Genomic DNA, 21039 nt, shown 5'->3' on the forward strand with positions numbered 1-21039 from the left:
CTTTCTCCACTATAAAATGATGCATTCTCTTGATAATTCATATGTAAAATCTTCTGTTCCTGAGAAGAAAGAACAGTGATAGCCCTTTGCCCCTGGTTGTTTCACAACTGGTTGTTTTTTTACCTAGTTAACAGATCCCCTCCCCTAAGACTGCCCTCAATAATACCTGTATATAACCAGTCTCAGTCTCCTGGAGCTCACTGGACAAGACTACAATGGACAGGAAAATGCAAGAGCAGAAGGTATTGTACTTTTATATGTGGTTGTTAAAGAGAGTGTTAGAAGTTTATGTTTGTTTGGATACGTATAACTATAGTGTGAATATATATTATTAGTGTGGATTTACAGAAATAATAGGAATAACATCTATATTTAACATATTTTAACTTCTTGAACTTAGTGCATATTTAATAGTTAATATGGTTATATTCCATGCCCTATGCTATGTAAAGAATTGTACAACACCATGGAATTAAAGGTACTCTAAAATAAATGTAATAATTATAAGGAATACAGACCCACCAGCTACCACCATCACATCTTTTTTTACAATGCAAATGCTTAAGGCATTGCTTTGACGTATATTACTAGAACAGTATAATCTGCATCTTTGTTATCCTTATTATGTATGATGTTAAATACTAATTTCTAATTTGTGTCATAAATATTTGTACTCTACAATGGTAAAAGTATCTGCATACTTATTATCAGCACCACCATCATCTAAAGAATCCCTCTGCCATCCAAAATATGACCCCTTGTCTGACTCTGCCATACTGTGCATTTACTCAGATGCACAGGATGATCAGCAAGACAAAGAAAGTCATGTGTAGGCAGAGGGGCATCCCAACCCCCATAGACCTCCTGTATAGACTGTGTCCCTCCCCTCTCATTACATTAACTGTGTCCTGAAACTTACATCTAAGTCTTTGGTTTATATCTGCCTTAGAGTCTCCAATGGAGACCCCTTCTCAGATTCCATCTAAAATCTTCAGAGAGAAAATTCCTGAATGGAGAACTTTTGAGTATAAAACTAGCGGAAACCTGACGAACACCCGATGGACTCCATTATAGTCTATAATTGGGTAACCACTTTTTTTTTTTAGCAGACCGGCTCCCCATTGTTTGGATCCCCATGCAGACCTGAATGATGGAGAAACTGACTAGTGTGAACCCAGTGTAACTCTCAGGATTTCCATTTATGCTGAGAGTGTTACATGTTTGCATTTTCACACTGACTTGCAGCAGAATATTTGCACATGCTGCACTGTATGTGTAATGTGTATTTGCAATGGAAATACAATATCTTGTGAGGTGTGGGATTTAAAGTTTAAGGTTCAGATATAGTGACCCATTGAATATGACCGTGAGAAATATGAAATCATCCTGCTTTATTAGCTGCCACATGATATTAGTACTTCAGTGGAGGATCAGTCAGACATATAGGATACAGGCACCTATGTGACACTAACCTCTGCTCTGAACAGCTGCCAGGGCCTCTGCTGCAAGTGCACATTTTCCAGAGATAAGCATTTTTCTAATGACACATCTAGTTAACAGGATTATGACCCACAGCCTCTCACACATACAACTGCACTCTCTGGGAGACTTGGAATATACTATTATTTATTAGGGTCATTCATAAGAAGTTCCAAGGACCTGTGAATTGTTAGTAATATGCTATTATATTTGTTTAAAAGAGTGAAGTACTGTATGGTTTGTAGCTCCTGCTCCCAGTGATTTTGGAGAGTATGGGGATTTCTACATGTCTAGAGAGGTGAAATGTCACATATGATTTTAAGGACTTTCACATCCAGCTTTAGGTGACAATGAAGAGTTTTATTTAAATGACATGTTGGTGCTGATAGAACAAGCATATTAATTCTTGTATGATTCTAACCACTCTTGCATGCTTCGTATGGGATCTGGATAGATAGATAGATAGATAGATAGATAGATAGATAGATAGATAGATAGATAGATAGACCTGCTTATGTATATTGTATATCATCCATGCACTTGTTCACTCTCATTACAAGTCATGTCATCAGAGACCTTTCATCTACCTCTCAGTGGTGCAAATCTAGATAAATGTATTATTGAGTTGTAAGACTATTCAAAAGTGTCTAGACATGCAGATGCATACCTCCCAACTTTTGAAGAACTGAAAGAGGGACAAAATGCGCGCATAGCAAATTTAGCCCCGCCCACTTTTGTGTTGACCCCGCCTACTCGTTAATTTTTCATGTGCCCGCACACAGTATAATCCTCCTACAGTCACCCGTAAATTATATGTCCCCCCTCTATCTCTCCCCCAGTTTCATATACACCCTTCATCTGCCCCCAGTTTCATGTCCCTCTTCCAGCTCTGCCCCCAGATTCATGTCCCTCCATCTCTGCCCCCAGATTCATGTCCTCTCCATCTCTGCCCCCAGATTCATGTCCCACATCTCTGCCCCCAGATTCATGTCCCTCCATCTCTGCCCCCAGATTCATGACCCTCCATCTCTGCCCCCAGATTCATGTCCTCTCCATCTCTGCCCCCAGATTCATGTCCTCTCCATCTCTTCCCCCAGATTCATGTCCCTCCATCTCTGCCCCCAGATTCATGTCCTCTCCATCTCTGCCCCCAGATTCATGTCTCCCATCTCTGCCCCCAGATTCATGTCCCCCATCTCTGCCCTCAGATTCATGTCCTCTCCATCTCTGCCCCCAGATTCATGTCCCCCATCTCTGCCCCCAGTTTCATGTCCCCACAACTCTGCCCCCAGATTCATGTCCCCTCCATCTCTGCCCCCAGATTCATGTCCCCCATCTCTGCCCCCAGTTTCATGTCCCCACATCTCTGCCCCCAGATTCATGTCCCCTCCATCTCTGCCCCCAGATTCATGTCCTCTCCATCTCTGCCCCCAGATTCATGTCCCCCCATCTCTGCCCCCAGATTCATGTCCCCTCCATCTCTGCCCCCAGATTCATGTCCCTCCATCTCTGCCCCCAGATTCATGTCCCTCCTTCTCTGCCCCCAGATTCATGTCTCCTCCATCTCTGCCCCCAGATTCATGTCCTCTCCATCTCTGCCCCCAGATTCATGTCCTCTCCATCTCTGCCCCCAGATTCATGTCCCCACATCTCTGCCCCCAGATTCATGTCCCCTCCATCTCTGCCCCAGTTTCATGTCCCCTCCATCTCTGCCCCCAGATTCATGTCCCTCCATATCTGCCCCCAGATTCATGTCCCTCCATCTCTGCCCCCAGATTCATGTCTCCTCCATCTCTGCCCCCAGATTCATGTCCCACATCTCTGCCCCCAGATTCATGTCCCACATCTCTGCCCCCAGATTCCTGTCCCTCCATCTCTGCCCCCAGATTCATGTCCTCTCCATCTCTGCCCCCAGATTCATGTCCCCCATCTCTGCCCTCAGATTCATGTCCTCTCCATCTCTGCCCCCAGTGTCATGCCGTCCTCTCCTTCATCTGCCCCCAGATTCACGTTCCACCTCCACATTAAACTTACCTTCTCCTCCGCTCCCTCGCCGCTCTCTGCCCGCCTCTCTCGCTGACACATGCGGCTGAAGGAAGGAGCTGACACAGGTCAGCTCCTCGCTTCGCCGCTGCCCGCCTCTCTCCCTGACACACGCGGCTGAAGCTGCTCGCGTGCTCGCTTCGCCGCTGCGTCTCTCTCTCGCTGACACATGTGGCTGAAGCGAGGAGCTGACCTGTGTCAGCTCCTCGCTTCGCTGCTGCCGCCGGCTCCTGGCTTGTACATCGCGTCTACAAGCCAGGAGCCGGCGGCAGCAGCTAAGCGAGGAGCTGACACAGGTCAGCTCCTCGTTTCAGCCGCATGTGTCAGCGCGAGAGAGAGACGCAGCGGCGAAGCGAGCACGCGAGCAGCTTCAGCCGCGTGTGTCAGGGAGAGAGGCGGGCAGCGGCGAAGCGAGGAGCTGACCTGTGTCAGCTCCTTGCTTCAGCCGCATATGTGTTCAACTCAGATCTGCGTCCTCTGGACGCAGATCTGAGTTGAAATCGGGACATATCTCCCTCCAACCGGGACCGCGGGACATGTCACCCAAATCGGGACTGTCCCGCGGAAATCGGGACGGTTGGGAGGTATGTGCAGATGTGGTTTTATTGAGTCCTTAGAGGCATTAGATTTATTAGCGGAGTGCATCAGTTTTCTGATGCATATTAAGTCAGTCAACTAAGAGTTGGCCTAAAATGAGGAATACATCTAACGTCTAGCAAAATGCATCACATCTGTCACAATTCACTGTGAAGAATTTGGTACCTCTCGTGAGGTCTAATTGTATGCTAACTAAACACAGTATTAGTAAATATAGGCCAAATTATCATACTGAGCATAGGAAGGGTCAAAATGAAACAAGTAGTGGCTGATATTGCTGTAGTGCTGTGTCTGTGGAGCGGGGCCTTAGTCTGGCAGCAGGGATGCTGTCGGGCTGCTGCGTTGCTCCCCTTGTGGGCGCTGGGTTGCAGTGGGGCCATACACCATACAGTGCCACACCCGATAGAGTAAGGACACACTATACAGAGATTACTCCATATACTCGCCAGTGGACATACAGTATACTCCTTGGTAAAGATGTATTCTAGCAACTTAGTGCTCATTTTTGTATATTTTTCAGAGAATCATAGACTCATGTGTTTAATGCTGGGATCTGTGGTCTATGTCTTTTTTTTCTAAAATTTTGTAGATTGGAAAAAGGTTGGTGAAATAGTGACAAATGCTCTCTGAGCCATTGTCATAAGGAATTGTCACTTATCTTTCCCAAACAACAATGAAGGATGATCTAGGAGAGAAGTTTGGAGGAAAAATGGTTAATCAGCAACTTAGATCCATTGAAGAATTTACTTTTTTTTAATAAATCCATAGGCATGTATTGTAAAATTATCCCTACTACTATTATTAATAATAATAATAATAATAATAATTCTTTTGTATGCCCCCACATGCTGCTTCTGTATGACGGCAAGCAATGCAGCATATAGTAGATGTGTGTCTCTACATAAAATTGGAAGCACAAGTATATGGCCCAGAGGCTTATGATATATTACGAATCCATGCAGTGAATGAGGCTAAATACTGTATACTTGTTTATAGCTAACATGACTAGTAACTAGATACTTACATTCCTGAGTTAAAAGTGATCTCCTAATAATACGCTTTCTTACCTTTATTCTTCTATGATGGCAGTGGTGATCTTATCAGGTAATGGGTCAAAGGTTCTCTGTGTGCACATACCTGTGCTGGGAGCCACATACTGAATTCACTAGTAAAGTGGACATTGTGCACACAGACACAAGGTGTTTACAAGCAGGTACAAACAAGCATTCTGCACCATTTCCTTCTGCATTTTAGACAGAATCTGCATAGTGGCTCCTAACCCAACACAGATGAGATCCGCACCAAACAGTTGACAAGTTAGAATAGCTGAGCTCCAGTAATGCAGTGGCACAACTGGTTTTCTCCTTTGTTGTACATTGCCTGGCATAAAGACAACCTTTCCAGAATACAACCTACCATAGCAAGCTTGGCGCCAACTTTTAAGCAATAAAGATTGCTGAGAGATAAGGGCTCTACAACATGCAGTTGTATCAATGCAGCTCTGGATTACAATACAGGCTGGAACTCAGGATCAGGACAATATAAGTAAAGCAATGTGTTTAATACATTACTCACCTTTACATGCGGATGGTCTCTGATGTGCATAAATATCACAGCACTGGATCATTTGTATCCTTATGCACATGGTTAGGTAGAAAATGTACTGGAGATGCTTAATCTTGGCATTATTCTATAAATTATTATTGGTATTGCATTAACTGGCAGAAAGCTGTGGGGAAATGATGAATGACAAGTGTAATATTCAATGCAATTAAAAATTCTAAATTTACCCAGACATGATTGTGCTACCAGACCTTCTGTTTTCTAGAAGGACAGAGGTCTAACTACTGCCCTATCAGTGCCCTGTGCACATTACGGTCATGCCATCAGTTGGATGTATACCTCCAGCAGGAGGCTCCCACATATGTCACTGTATACAGTACAATTACTATTATCATATATCACCTATTGACCTCAGTTTTAAGGGGGTGTTAACAAAGATGTCCGACTTTTCAAGCGGACAGCAAAACCTGACAGCTAGGTTTTTGCTGTCCGTTTGAAAAGTCGGACATATTTGGGAACAGACACTTAAGAACACCCACGGACAGTAAAAGAACGCATCCGATGACCATTTAAATCAATGCAAAATGTCACTAACACAGCTAGTGTCTGATGCCAATGTCCACGCAAGATTTTACACGGACATTAGCAGCGGACAATAAACACTGATTATTGTTATTGGTTCACATTATTCACAACTGATTATTTGTTATTGGTTCACATTCCTATTGACATATGATAGCTTTGGGGTATTATGTAGTGTTGATTAGCAAGCCATTACTTTGGTGTGTACTGATGTATTATCACATATATTCAGGCTCTTTGTACTATTGAATGACCGTATATATGTTCATATACCCACATTTTCCTTGTGTATCCACACTCAGTGCGAATCCTCTTTGTTCTTGGGGTGGACATCCTTTCATTTTATCTCTAATGTCGAAATAAAGTTTTTGTGTACTTTTAATACATTGAGCATTCTTGTCAGCTTTTTTTGGTTTTTGTCTATTAGCAGCAGACACTAGCTGTCGGACACCGTTTCAGCTCCTTCCAAAGGTGCTCAATGGGATTTAGGTCAGGACTCATAGAAGGCCACTTCAGAATAGTCCAATGTTTTCCTCTTAGCCATTCTTGGGTGGTTTTAGATGTGTATTTTGGTCATTATCCTGTTGCAAGACCCATGACCTGCAACTGAGACCAAGCTTTCTGACACTGGGCAGCACATTTCTCTCTAGAATCCTGTGATAGTCTTGAGATTTCTTTGTACCCTGAACAGATTCAAGACACCTTCAAGTTATTTCTGTGACCATTGTGGGATTTTCTTTAATTTAATGAGGGGTATCAAAACTTTTGTCCACGTGTATATATACTTTATATTACTAAAATAAGTACAATCAAACTAAAAAAAACAATAATTGCACAACCCATATACCCCAAGTAATAAAATGATAAATCCAGAAATAAATGTGTGAAGCCAGACGCACAGGGTCATCATGTGAAAAAAACATCAGAACCCGTTCTGCAATAGACCCCAAACTTATAAATTAATGGCTGTATCTTACCAGAGTAGAAGTGTCCAGCTGGATCCAGGGAATATACCCTATGCCAAATAGATAATAGAGGAGTTAGGGTCACTAGACATCCACACTGACCCTAGTGCACTATGTATCACTCTTCCTGTAACCAAATTAACTCCTGCTCTCACAAGACCATTACTCAACCTAGCCCTACATCATTCACCCTATTATAGCCCTCACTGATACGCATTTTGTCCTGGCGACACCCTTTGTGCCGAAAGGGTCATGGGTATTAGTCCACCTGCTGCCCTATTAGAATCCAGTGCTGCTACTTTATAAATTGTTTTTTTGTCCTCTGGTCTTCGATTACAGGGCTTGGGGTCTTCAACTTATGCTAGGTTCACAGTGGCTAGAGGCGGAGTGCTAAAATAGTCATTACACACAGAGCTTGGCGGACCCATTGACTATAATGAGGTCCATTGGGTGTCCGTTTTTTTTAAATTGAAAGTAGTGGAGGAAAAAGAGATTATCCTCTGCTGATTCACATAGGACTCTGCGACTCTAGCTCAGATGCGAATGAAGCCTTAGCCATTTAGTTATGCCCTGTTAGTGCAAGCACTTGACACAAGGGCATATTCCCTGGAATTGTCTGTACAATTCTACTCTGATAAGATCCACCTATTAATCTATAAGTTTGGGGGTTTACTGCAGCACAGGTACTGACATTGTTTCATGTGGTACCCCCAAGTCCAGCTTCATAGATTTATTTCTGGATATATCATTTTATTTGCCGTATGTGGTTTGTGCAGTCATGATTGTGTTATATTCTGGCGACACTTATTTTAGTAGGCAGTATTCCTTGTCCCTTGCTTGCCTTTTTTGCTGTTGTCTATTGGTAAAACCACCTTGGGTGGAAATTCTAGAATATGGGGATGCTGAGATTTGGATTTATATGTTCAAGATTTTAAGATTAGTATATGGATGAGGCTATGCCTCCAGGTAGCAAAAAGCAGGGATTGCGCTCCTCCCAACCAAATAACCAGATATCCATTTGGAAGAAATGATTGTGAATAGGAAATGGTACAAGGTTTATTGAGATTACGCGTTTTGGAGTATTTGAATATTTACCTTACCGGGAACAGTGAAGTATTCCCCAGTTTTTGAGGAAATTTGGGGTCACACTGAACTAATTTAGTAATCTACGGTTCCAACCAGGAGCGCACTGCTTTCTGTTTTTGCCTTCCTCTACATGATCCAAGATTTTAAGATTTATATATACAAGATGGATTATGGATTACTCATCATACTAATCTACTATGTAGGAGTAGTTCTAGTAGATTAGATATTCTAATGATTATTCCTTTATGTTGTCTTTTTCTGTTTCTATTGTTCTCTTGGTTATAACTGACACAAGTCTGGAAGCTTCTCATCTATCCTAGTACATAGATTTAGAGGACCTTTATTTCAATGAGGGAATATAAAGGAAATATTGGCTAAAGGATGTAAATATTCAAATCTATGGCCATAGATTCAAATCATAATACTTCAAAAATATTCAAATCATAGGATCATAGCCAAGAGCTTACAATAAAGCGCCAAAAAATGACACACAAAACCACTTTGACGTCTATGTTATGCTCTTGTTTTTGATTGGGTCCAGAGATTACCATAGACAAATCATGTTTGATGGATCCTACAAATATTTACTATGTAGGGCAGGCTGAATATTCCCTTTAACTAGGTATATTGCCAGTTCAGGTATCATGCACAGAGCTGTATTATGCTCCTAATAGGCCTCTCATGAAAATCTGTAAAATTCTAATTTCATACATGAGGCATAGGATTTTATTCCATGCAAATCCAACAGAAAAAAATGGTATGTTCCATTCTTTTTGGCTAACTAAGAAAATAGTTTATTTGTGTGATAGAAGAGTTTACTCTCTGTGTTTTCTTTTTTGGCTTTTTTAGAGATGATTTAATTAGGTAAAACAAGTAACTATAAGAAACTGAAAGTTTTAGGAGACTAAAATGTAAACTCAGACTAGTCAGTCTAAGGGCTCGTTCACATGAGGGCGGTGGGGGCGGATTTTGACACAGAGTGACACGGGAGCCGCGTCACTCTCCGGTCAAAACCCGCCTGCCACAACCATCGCGGTCGCGGCTTTCCCCTCTGTAGCCGGCTCAAATGAATGAGCCGACATCAGAGGGTGCTGCGGCTTCCGCCTGAAGAAAGGTCATGTCGCTTCTTTTTTTCTGCTAGCAGAAAAATCTGCTAGCAGGAAAAAAAAAGCAGCAATCTACATAGACCACTATTGTAAAGGGGCGGATTTTGAAGCGAAATCCGCTGTCAAAGTCCACCCCTTTGTTCATGTGTGAACTAGCCCTAAAGATGTACCTGCTTTATTACTCAGTATCAGCTGCATGATAAATCTGGTGCACTTTAAGACTACCTGCAGTGTAACTGGAATTTTAGTTATTTTATAATATTGTATCAGGAGGTTGTTTGGTACATTTTTCTAATATATTTTATTAAGACATTTTTATTACTTTTATTGAAAAAAAACTGTTGACCACTAAGGCCCTACAGGCTGGAACCGCCGCGCTAAAGCACTGCGGGAACAACCGAGGCGTGATCGCATTGCGGTTCTTCCTGCAGCGCTTTGAACAGAAAGTTCACTGAGATTTTCTCCGCGGACTTTCTGTTACAATTATATCTATGGGAAAGCCGCCGGCGTTTCCGTAGATATAATTGACATGCTGTGATTTTCAAAACAGCAACAGATATGGAAATCGCAGCATGTTCGCGCTGTGATTTTTTTCCGCAAAGTGAACACGGGATTCGCCTGAATCCCATCCACTTTGCAAGTACAGTCATGGCCAAAAGTTTTGAGAATGTTACAAATATTAATTTTTACAAAGTCTACTGCTTCAGTTTTTCTAATGGCAATTTGCATATACTCCAGAATGTTATAAAGAGTGATCAGCTTAACAGCAATTACTTGCAAAGTCAATATTTGCCTAGAAAATGAACTTTATCCCCCAAAACACATTTCAACATCATTGCAGCCCTGCCTTAAAAGGACCAGCTAACATCGTTTCAGTGATTGCTCCATTAACACAGGTATGGGTGTTGATGAGGACAGGGCTGGAGATCAATCTGTCATGATTAAGTAAGAATGACACCACTGGACACTTTAAAAGGAGGCTGGTGCTTGGCATCATTGTTTCTCTTCTGTTAGCCATGGTTATATCTAAAGAAACATATGCAGTCATCATTGCACTGCACAAAAATGGCCTAACAGGGAAGAGTATCGCAGCTAGAAAGATTGCACCTCAGTCAACAATCTATCACATCATCTAGAACTTCAAGGAGAGAGGTTCCATTGTTGGCAAAAAGGCTCCAGGGCGCCCAAGAAAGACCAGCAAGCACCAGGACCATCTCTTAAAAGTGTTTCAGCTGCGGGATCGGGCTAACAGCACTGCAGAGCTTGCTCAGGAATGGCAGCAGGCAGGTGTGAGTGCATCTGCACGCACTGTGAGGCGGAGACTCTTGGAGCAAGGCCTGGTCTCAAGGAAGGCAGCGAAGAAGCCACTTCTCTCCAGAAAAAACATCAGGGACAGACTGATAATTCTGCAAAAGGTACAAGGAGTGGACTGCTGAGGACTGGGGTAAAGTCATTTTCTCTGATGAATCCCCTTTTTGATTGTTTGGGATATCTGGAAAACAGCTTATTCGGAGAAGACAAGGTGAGCGCTACCACCAGTCTTGTCTCATGCCAACTGTAAAGCATCCTGAAACCATTCATGTGTGGGGTTGCTTCTCAGCCAAGGGAATCGGCTCTCTCACAGTCTTGCCTAAAAACACAGCCATGGATAAAGAATGGTACCAGAATGTCCTCCAAGATCAATTTCTCCCAACCGTCCAAGAGCAGTTTGGCCATCAACAATGCCTTTTCCAGCATGATGGAGCACCTTGCCATAAAGCAAAGGTGATAACTAAATGGCTCAGGGAACAAAACATAGAGATTTTGGGTCCATGGCCTGGAAACTCCCCAGATCTTAATCTCATTGAGAACTTGTGGTCAATCATCAAGAGACGGGTGGACAAACAAAAACCTACAAATTCTGACAAAATGCAAGCATTGATTGTGCAAGAATGGACTGCTATCAGTCAGGATTTGGTCCAGAAGTTGATTGAGAGCATGCCAGGGAGAATTGCAGAGGTCCTGAAGAAGAAGGGTCAACACTGCAAATATTGACTTGCTGCATTAACTCATTCTAACTGTCAATATAAGCTTTTGTTACTCATAATATAATTGCAATTATATTTCTGTATGTGCTAAAAACATCTGACAAACACACATAAAAACCATAGGGCAGCAGATCATGTGAAAATATATTTGTGTCATTCTCAAAACTTTTGGCCATGACTGTACTGTAAAACATCGTGATTTTTCCCGCGCCGTTTTCGCCCGTGGGGTCCTGGCCTGAAATTTCTCCTTTGCAACATTCGAACTGAGCATTGCTAAAGAAAGTCCATATTGAGTCTGTATAGGCTGAGGGCACCTAGTATAACTTGCAGAGGAAAGCTCTGTAAGCTGCCTCTGCTCTCCCTGCCATATGGTATGTATGTTATATGATTTTTACATCTATTCTAATATTTATTTAGCTATTCTTGGGTATCACAAGCTGTTAGCATAGATTGCTAACAGCCCCGCTCCTCTCTTCCTGCTCAGCATATTTTTTTTATCTATCAACTACAGATTGTAGACACTGTGGCTGGTCTTACACGACCATATTGAATGTACGGTCCGCAAGTTGCTGATCAGCAACACTAGTTGCTGATCAGCAACATAGGCTCCGCAGATGTCCGTGTCCTGCCGCACTCGCCAATAGAGTTCTATGGGTGAGTTCGTGCAGTGCCACAATTCACGGCCATTACGGACATGTTCTATAAATTGCGGACCACGGTTGCGGCCCGGCCACACCACGGATAAAATATCCGGTGGTGTAAGAGGCCACATTGAATATAATTTGCGGATTTTCATTACGGTCGTGTAAGACCAGCCTGAGAGTTGGAATAGATAAGCTCTGCTGTAAGAAACAGGCAGGGAATGTTTAATATCAGAAAAGGAGTCATTTTTAATTTGTTCTCAGGCTAGGTTCTTACTAGCGTTTGAAGTATGTTTGGGGTTTCTGTTCCTGTATCCGCTTGAAAAATGAGGGATCTTTGAAATCGGATTACCCTTGTACTTTTTTTCACGCCTGGGTGCAGGGCTCTACTATGTGAATGTAACCTCAGAGTGTATCCACACAAAAATAAACAGTAGAACAATGAAGGGGCAGTACCATACAATAGAGATCACCGCTTCTGTACATGTCTCAGGAAATTAACAACATACTGAACAATAAGTAACCTGTCTGTCTGTCTGTCTTGTTTTGCTTCTCTAGAACCTGACGAAAACTTTAATATTTGCTGTGTTCACGGCTGTTTTGGGATCTTTGCAATATGGATACGGTATTGGAGTTATTAATGCACCACAAAAGGTAAAACAGTATTACTATGTTAATTCTGCAATCAAAAAACGGTTACACATTATGACATTACCGCATTTCTGTATAGCTTTTCAAAATACACACAACTCTCTACCGAACTATAGGACATTTTATACAAAAGCTATGGTGCCAAAGGTTATCAGGTAACAGCTAGCATGGTGTCTCAGGGAACAGTCTACAGACAGATAGGATCTGGTTCCTATGGGCAACAACCCTCTTACCCCTATTGAACTGACAGCTTGTAGTAATAGTCCATAAGTGTCAAAGTTCTTCATTTCAGTTAAGATATCATAGTCTCAGACATCGATGTAGTATACAACGTTGCTGTCAAAGTGCATTCATTATCATAGTGAGATCATGTTATGCATACTACTAGTTTATACAGTAAATCTCAAGACTGATCTGTCCATTTAGTCAAGGCATACTAAATATGTCTGCGCTGCGTGATCCTTTTGCTCTTGGGAAGATAGAAGATTGACGGCTGAAAAAGACCACATGGTCCATCTAGTCTGCCCCTATATTATTTCCATTTTATCTTAGGATAGATATGTTTTTATCTCAGGCAAACTTAAATTTCAGCCTTATTAAATATGTAGCTAAGCAGTTCAATTATGGTATCTATATAAAGCAATTGTAACAATCTACACAAAGGATTATAGCAGAAGTCACATGGTGTATTTCATACAGGATTCTAAAGAAAGGAAGCCTAAAAACACTATATAAAGGTTAAATTTTTGCTTAACCCTTTCACACAAAATCACATAAATATATGTATTTCAGCGTGATGGGTTTGTATGGAGAGGGCTCAGGAGCTGAGTCCTCTCTAAACACGGTGGATGCTGGCTGTATAAGGGTCCATTCACACGGAGTAAACGCGCGCTCATTTTGGCAAAATACACGTGTAAAGAATAAGCGTGTAAAAATAAGACTCCTATTGACTTCAGTGGCATTCTACACATGTATTTTGACGGGGGGTTTTTTGCGTTTTTTTTACACATGTAAGAAAAAGTCATTGAAGTCAATGGGAGTCTTATTTTTACACGTGAATTTTTTACACGTGTATTTTGCCAAAATGAGCATGTGTTTACTCCGTGTGAATGGACCCTACTTAATGTGGCCATCAAGCCGGAGTTTGTGGGGAAGCGCAATGCTTGCTGCTGCACAGCAGTAGGCACAGTAGATGCTGTTGGTTGAGCGCAACCTTGCTCCACATCTGCATTTCCACGCCCCTGTCCTGGTCCCTGTCCCCTTGCGCTAGCCTTACGCATTTTTGGATTTATACTAATGCCCTTTTTATGGTCTAAACACCCCTGAGAAAAGCTGTTTGTCACGTATATAGCAAGAAGTAACTGCTGTGGATTCCTGCTATTTTTTGGGGGGACACCCCTGAGAAAAGCTGTTTGCATGTATATAACAAGAAGTAACTGCTCTGTATTCCTGCTATTTTTTGAGAGACACCCCTAATAAAAGCTGTTTGTAACGTATATAGCAAGAGGTAACTGCTGTGGATTCCTGCTATTTTTTGATGGACACCCCTAATAAAAGCTGTTTGTCACGTATATAGCAAGAAGTAACTGCTGTGGATTCCTGCTATGTTTTTTGGGGACACCCCTAATAAAAGCTGTTTGTCATGTATATAGCAAGACGTAACTGCTATGGATTCCTGCTATGTTTTTTGGGGACACCCCTAATAAAAGCTGTTTGTCATGATTATAGCAAGAAGTAACTGCTATGGATTCCTGCTATTTTTTGAGGGACACCCCCTAATAAAAGCTGTTTGTCACGTATATAGCAAGAAGTAACTGCTGTGGATTCCTGCTATTTTGTGTGGGGGCACCCCTGAGAAAAGCTGTTTGTCACGTATATAGCAAGAAGAAACTGCTGTGGATTCCTGCTATTTTTGGGGGGACACCCCTAATAAAAGCTGTTTGTCACGTATATAGCGAGAAGTAACTGCTGTGGATTCCTGCTATTTTGTGTGGGGACATCCCTAACAAAAGCTGGTGTGCACGTATATAGCAAGAAGTAACTGCTGTGGATTCCTGCTATTTTGTGTGGGGGCACCCCTAACAAAAGCTAGTTTGCATGTATATAGCAACAAGTAACTGTTCTGTATCCCTGTTTTCCACCGTCCGTGGAAAGCTCGACTCCTCTCCCTGCAGTATATAGCTCTGAGAAGAGCTGTTGTTGTTCTTCGGTTTTTCCCTGCCTATCTGAAACTAAACCCTATCTAGCCCTAAGCAGATATGTTTCTCTCCCTATCTATGACCGCAAAATTGGCGAATATGGCGACGGCCGTTCTTATAAATGGGAGGTCATATGTTTTCGGCAGCCAATGGGTTTATTAAATTTTTTTCACTGCCTCCGTTGTTGTAGTTCCTGTCCCACCTCCCCTACACAGTTATTGGTGCAAAAAACGCGCCAGGGAAGGTGGGAGGGGATACGAATTTTTACTGCATATGCCACGTGGTATTCGATTGGGAAAGGATACCTCGAACGGCCTGATATTCAACCGAATACCTATTAGAACGAACGGTGTTCGCTCATCTCTATTCAAAATGTTAATGTGGCCTCCAAAATATACAGATCTTCTCTCACCTATGTGAGGTGTTTGATAAACAAGGCCGATCCATGTAGGCACTGCCTCTCAACTTACAGGATTTAGAGCAAGATAGCACAGGACATGTTCTAAGGTCCTATGGAGTTTATGCCTTGATGGGGCACGTTTTGGCAGCACAGGGGAACTTAATATTTAATGTTTTGGAGGGTTCACCTGTGGGCCAGTCCAAGTCTGGCAACTACAGTCTCCAAAGGGATAACCTCTAGCTATTGGACCCCAGTGAATCTGAAGCTGTAGCAGGGCCCCATCTACATTGTACCTTTTGCAATACTGGTGTCTTCTTATGTGGAGGAGGGGTATTTGATCCCCTTGGGCACCAGGGCTCTGTAGTGACTGCCATTAATGCACTCCCTGTGGATAAAGGGGTTATCCAGGATTAGAAAACATGGCTGCATTCTTTAGAAAGCTCTCCACTCCTCTATTCAGGAAGTGACATCATGTCTGTAGGTCACATGCCCTGCGGCTGCTCATTCTCATTCATTTGAATGGGACTAAACAGTAAACATGGTCACGTAGGGTTGGGCCGATCTTGAAATTTCAGGATTGTTTTTAAAATCCGATTTCCGATCATTTTCCATTTGATCCTGATCCCAATTCCGATCCCAATGCAAGTCAATGGGATCTTTTTAATAATCAAATAATCGGATTTTAAAAACGATCCTATTCACTACACAGCATGTAGTATTTCAGGTATTGTTAGTATTTTGTTAGGTATCGTTTCAATTTTTGGACTCCACGCTGTGTAGTGATTAAAAAAAAAAATCCCCCCTGGTGTCCGCTTACCTGCAGAGATCCGCTGCCGCTCCCAGTTCTTCTTGGTCCGGTCCGGTCTTGGTCTCTCCTTTACAGGCCTTCAGACCGCCGCCACCTCCCTAGGTTAATGTTAGAGATGATGGGAGTAGGCGGGGCTTGTTGTGGCTTAGGAGAGTGTGGACACTCACGTCTTCCCTCCAAGTACCCACCCACACTCTCCTAAGCCACAAGCCCCGCCTTCTCCCAGCATCTCTATAATACTAGTCTAGGGAGGCGGGGGTGCAGGGCGCTCTGAAGGCATGTGAAGAAGAGAGGTCCGGACCAGAAGAGGGCAGCGGCAGCACTTCTGTGCAGGTAAGTTGAGCGAAGTTCACAAGTAGATAGATACTACTGTACATTGACTTGTCTAGTAAATAGACAAGTCAATGTACAGTAGTATCTATCTACTCGCGAACTTGACTCGTCGTCCTCACAGCAGGGCAGCACATAGTGATTTACCACAGCCTGGCACTCTTCTGCTTCTTCCCTGTTTTACTGTATATTCAGCTGAGTATACGGTAAAACAGGGACAAAGCAGAAGAGTGGTAGGCTGCGGTAAATCCATAGGAATGAATGGACGCCTATGGGTGCTAAACTTTACCCACAATGATTGGCCAGTAGCCAAGCATTGTGGGAAATAACCTCCGATCCCGCCCGAAAAGATCGGGATCAGAATTCCGATCGCAATCATGAAATTTACTCGATCGACGATCGGAATCCGAACATTTCCGATCCTGATCGCTCAACCCTATGGTCACGTGATGTCACTTCCTGAGAAAAGAAGAAGTTGTGATTGTAGTTTATTAGAAAACTGCTCTATACCCCATACACAGAAGTCCTACTGACTGTAAATATTTTGTATAATTATTCATAGTTTTAATTATTTTCAGATTTAACCTCTCAATCCATCCCCCATTAATCCAAGAAAGTGAAAAACTTCTGCTTTTCTGTCACTAGCTGTACAGAATCTTTTCACCCTAAAATAACTATCTATTTACATACATATAGGTTGTCATTTATCAGGTTACATAGCAACATGTTTTCATGACAGCAGTCAATGACTGGCAGGTCCTTTGCTAGTCAGCAGAAGGGAAGTGTCGGTGGCTATACAGGATGATCTGCATCTATTGTACAGAAGTGGCAGCAGAGGTGTAACTTGAAGATCCTGGGCCCCAATACAAAATCTGTACAAGATCCCCCAAGTATAATTGCATTAATAATATATATAGTACTGGTCTACTGTATAGTATATACTGGTAAAACATATAGCACTAGTCTCTTTATATTGAGAACAGACAACTTATGAGCCCCCTAAGGTTCATGGGCCTGGGTGAAAGCACATCCTCCGAATACCCTTTAATTACACTCCTAACCAGCAGGTATGGCACATGTAGCTTCCTTTGCGTAATTATATAGGAATAGTATTGTAGGATGAAGAGGAAAAAAATTTATAAACATGATGTAATCACTATTATTATTATTTTTTTTTTAATCATCTTGGCCTGGGGGTGGTGGAAGATGCTGCCAGACAGCTCTTTTAGAAGGTTTATCTTCTACAGGAACAAAGGATTGGGAATGCTGGAATCCATTATGCCTTAACCTTCTTTGCCTTTACTGATTGTGGAGTGTTGTGATGCCCCTGTACACATTAAAGAGTCAGTCTTCTCTGCCACAAACAACATGTTCAGCCAACTTTCTTTTTAAGTCTATGGCTGCCTTTGTGAAAACATCTTTATGTTTATTAAATAGTTTTAATATGTTATATTCTAACGTGTCATTTAGATCATTGAAAAACACTATGCAAAAGTACTGGAATTGACAATTGAAGATGCCATGGATAAGAGTGTAAATGAGACATCTGAACCAGTTGTACCCCCAGCTGTCACCATGTACTGGTCGCTTTCTGTATCAGTTTTCTCTCTGGGTGGTTTAGTGTCTTCCTTTTTTGTTGGATGGATTGCTGACAAACTGGGAAGGTAAGTAGTACTCCTATCTCTGTAGTAATGAATCTAATATAAGTACAGATGTAGCGGATACTGTGCAGATGTCCAGGGTTCTTATTTTTTAAACTCTGCATACAGTAACCATCTGATATAGGTCTTGGTGAATATAAGATAATGCATGTACTATAGAAACAAGTTAATGGGAGAGAGCTGTAGTAACCAGACACAGTCACTACACAGTGTACAGAACTATTCTTCTGGTTCTCAGTGTACTGAGCTGTGCCTTTTTGTGTTGTTTGACAGACTCTGCAATTACCTGATTGATGGTAATGGAAGTCTGACCACCCACTGATCTGCCATTGATGGCTTATCATAGTGGAAACTTAAAGTTCTCTGGTCCTAGTGCAAAAGCTCAGCTTCAGTCCCCCTGCGTAACCTCTCCTCAAAACTGTCAGCTGCACCCCGTCTGTTAGCAGCATTTACATTTCCCCTTTTCCTTCTTTATCTGGACCCAGACTTGTTCACAACATGGCTGTACACAAGCTTCCCATTATTGCCATCCCTTGTCAATACCCCCGGGTCTGTTTTAATATATTAGTGGGCCCTGTTCAAACTTTTTGAAAGTGGACCCCCCACATAATTTAATTTCTCCTATCCATGCTCCACATAAGGCCCTCTGCCCCCCTCAGATACCAATATTACAAAAAACAAAGAATACTCAGCTGACCTCGTTCCCATGGACCTGCAGGATCTGGCTGTAATGATGTCTGCGGCTTGGTGCTCATCGCTCTTCCCTGCCGCAGACATCACCAGGCGGAGGCTGCATAATGGAGTACAGAGCTCTGTGCTACACTATTGTATTCAACCTCTTAGGACATAGAATTGAAATCACTGCCTGCTGCACAGAACAGCACCCAAAATGTGAGACTGACCTGCCCGATCCGAGGCGGTTGAGGGGACCTCTGCGAAACTGAATTCCCCCGACACAGTAATTGTTTCCCCTTTTGTGTCACAGCCTCCCTCACAGAATCCCTGCTTGATTCTATGCTGTTGATGCATTGATGCATGTTTTTTTTTTGTTTGCCGTTAAAGAGTTCATTTTACGCTGGGTTCACACTAGCGCCCAGAGTCCGTTCTGAGCTTTCCGTCTTCTGCATGCAGAAGACGGAAAGCTGTCAGACCGGGTCCAGCCATGTGCGCTGGTGAGCATTTTATGCTCTCCGCCGCGAAACCGTTTTTTTTAAACCGGACACAGAGTACTGCATGTCCGACTCTGTGTCCGATTTAAAAAAACGGTTTCACCGCGGAAAGCATAAAACGCTCACTGGCGCTCACGGCCGGACAGCTTTCTCACCCATTCAAAAGAATGGGTTTGAAAGAGTCCTGCAGGTTTCCGTCTCCTGCTCAGTTTTGTGCAGGAAACGGAAACCTGCATGAACGGAGACCGGGCGCAGATGTGAACGAGCCCTTATCTGTTCTAAAAGTAAAAGATTGTGAAACCTAAATCTTCAGGGGTCATAAACTTACAAGACACAGGACTGCCAACCATCAAAGGAAATCAGAAAGGAGATCAAAGACGCTAGTGTTATTGAGGGTAACTTCTAGGGTAGATTACAACTATGACTACTGCAACCTCTATAGTGGGTCATCAGTAGTAAATTTCTGGAAAATCACTCTGTGATAGTATAATAGTTTTACTTACTATGGAAAACCACATATATTGTGTGTATTAAGTTTTTAGGATGAATTGTGTCAAATGGTAATCTCAGTTGCACCTAAACAAGTTCAGCCCAGCTACATGTGTATGTAACAAATACTTGGTAAATGTCAGAAGCTTTCACAATCAGATATAATATGGTATTATAGGTATATAGTAGCAGCAAATCTCTCAGTCCTGCTACTGACCAGACCTGATTTAATGTTGCCTACTCTTTTAGTGACAGTTTTTTTTTTCCCAATACAAAGTATTATTATGATGAATATTAGTTTATGCAACAAAATGGCTTCTTATGTTTTAAGCAACAAGACATTTCAGATTAGAGTTCACTTTTGCCTGTGTATATATTGGTAAAAAGTCACACACAGTAAGTATGAGCTTTGTAGAACCAGTTATGTAAGGACTTGTTGTTCTGTACTATGACCTATGGCCAATACATAAACATTTGATTTTATAGCTTGTCTGTGACACAGTTACATTGTTGTACAAAGCTCAAGATTCAGCTCTTGTCAGAATGGACTATTTCTGAAACGTTAAATGCATAGGTTATACAGGTTATACAGTCTTTCTGCAAATATCTTCCTTGATTTCAGACCCTTGTGTATTTCAGGATTAAAGCCATGATGGTTGTGAACAGTCTGGCAGTCATTGGTGCCCTTCTCATGGGCTTCGCTCCTTTGGGCCAAGCTCACGCCCTAGTTATTGCCGGTAGACTGATAACAGGTCTTTATTGCGGTAAGTTGGCTAACTACAAACTGATCATATGAATTTTCCACCTAAGTGTTCTGTTTTATATTTATAACACCATCGCACTAATACTGTCTCAACTGTATAAAGAGGCTTCAACATTTGGACAAGCTAGCGGCTATGTTTAGTATTATGGTTCAGCAACATTCATTTAAATGGGAGTAAGATGCAAAAAGGCCATGTGACAGATGAATTCATGTGAATTTGAACAAGGGGGTGCTTCTGTAAGGAAAGCTGATGGCCTACTGGAAGTAGTCAATTCCCCGAAGACCCCTTTATAAAAAGAAGCCAACACTTCACATTGATAACATGAGCCGATGTAGGTGGTATCTTCAAGTATTTCCAGTTACTCAGTTGGCACAACATATACAGTATTGAAAACTTGTTATATATATGGAGAAAAGCAGGAGAGACATACTGTGCATGATGTGCACCTTTGACCCTAGGTTTTAAAAATAGTAATAACTA

General features: G+C 42.2%; 1 protein-coding gene across 1 annotated transcript in view; it reads left to right on the forward strand.

The window, feature by feature from the left end:
• Nucleotides 1-212: 212 nt before the first annotated feature.
• The window catches only part of SLC2A2 (solute carrier family 2 member 2), a 50898-nt gene continuing 30071 nt past the window's right edge, over nt 213-21039 (forward strand). Inside the window, exons 1-4 of the mRNA XM_075268677.1 lie at nt 213-242; nt 12648-12743; nt 17947-18140; nt 20435-20559. Of these exons, the coding sequence (XP_075124778.1) occupies nt 216-242; nt 12648-12743; nt 17947-18140; nt 20435-20559 (442 nt within the window). The 5' untranslated portion in view covers nt 213-215. The remainder of the gene's footprint in view (nt 243-12647; nt 12744-17946; nt 18141-20434; nt 20560-21039) is intronic.

The sequence above is a fragment of the Leptodactylus fuscus genome, chromosome 3, assembly GCF_031893055.1.
Source record: "Leptodactylus fuscus isolate aLepFus1 chromosome 3, aLepFus1.hap2, whole genome shotgun sequence".
NCBI lineage: Eukaryota > Metazoa > Chordata > Amphibia > Anura > Leptodactylidae > Leptodactylus > Leptodactylus fuscus.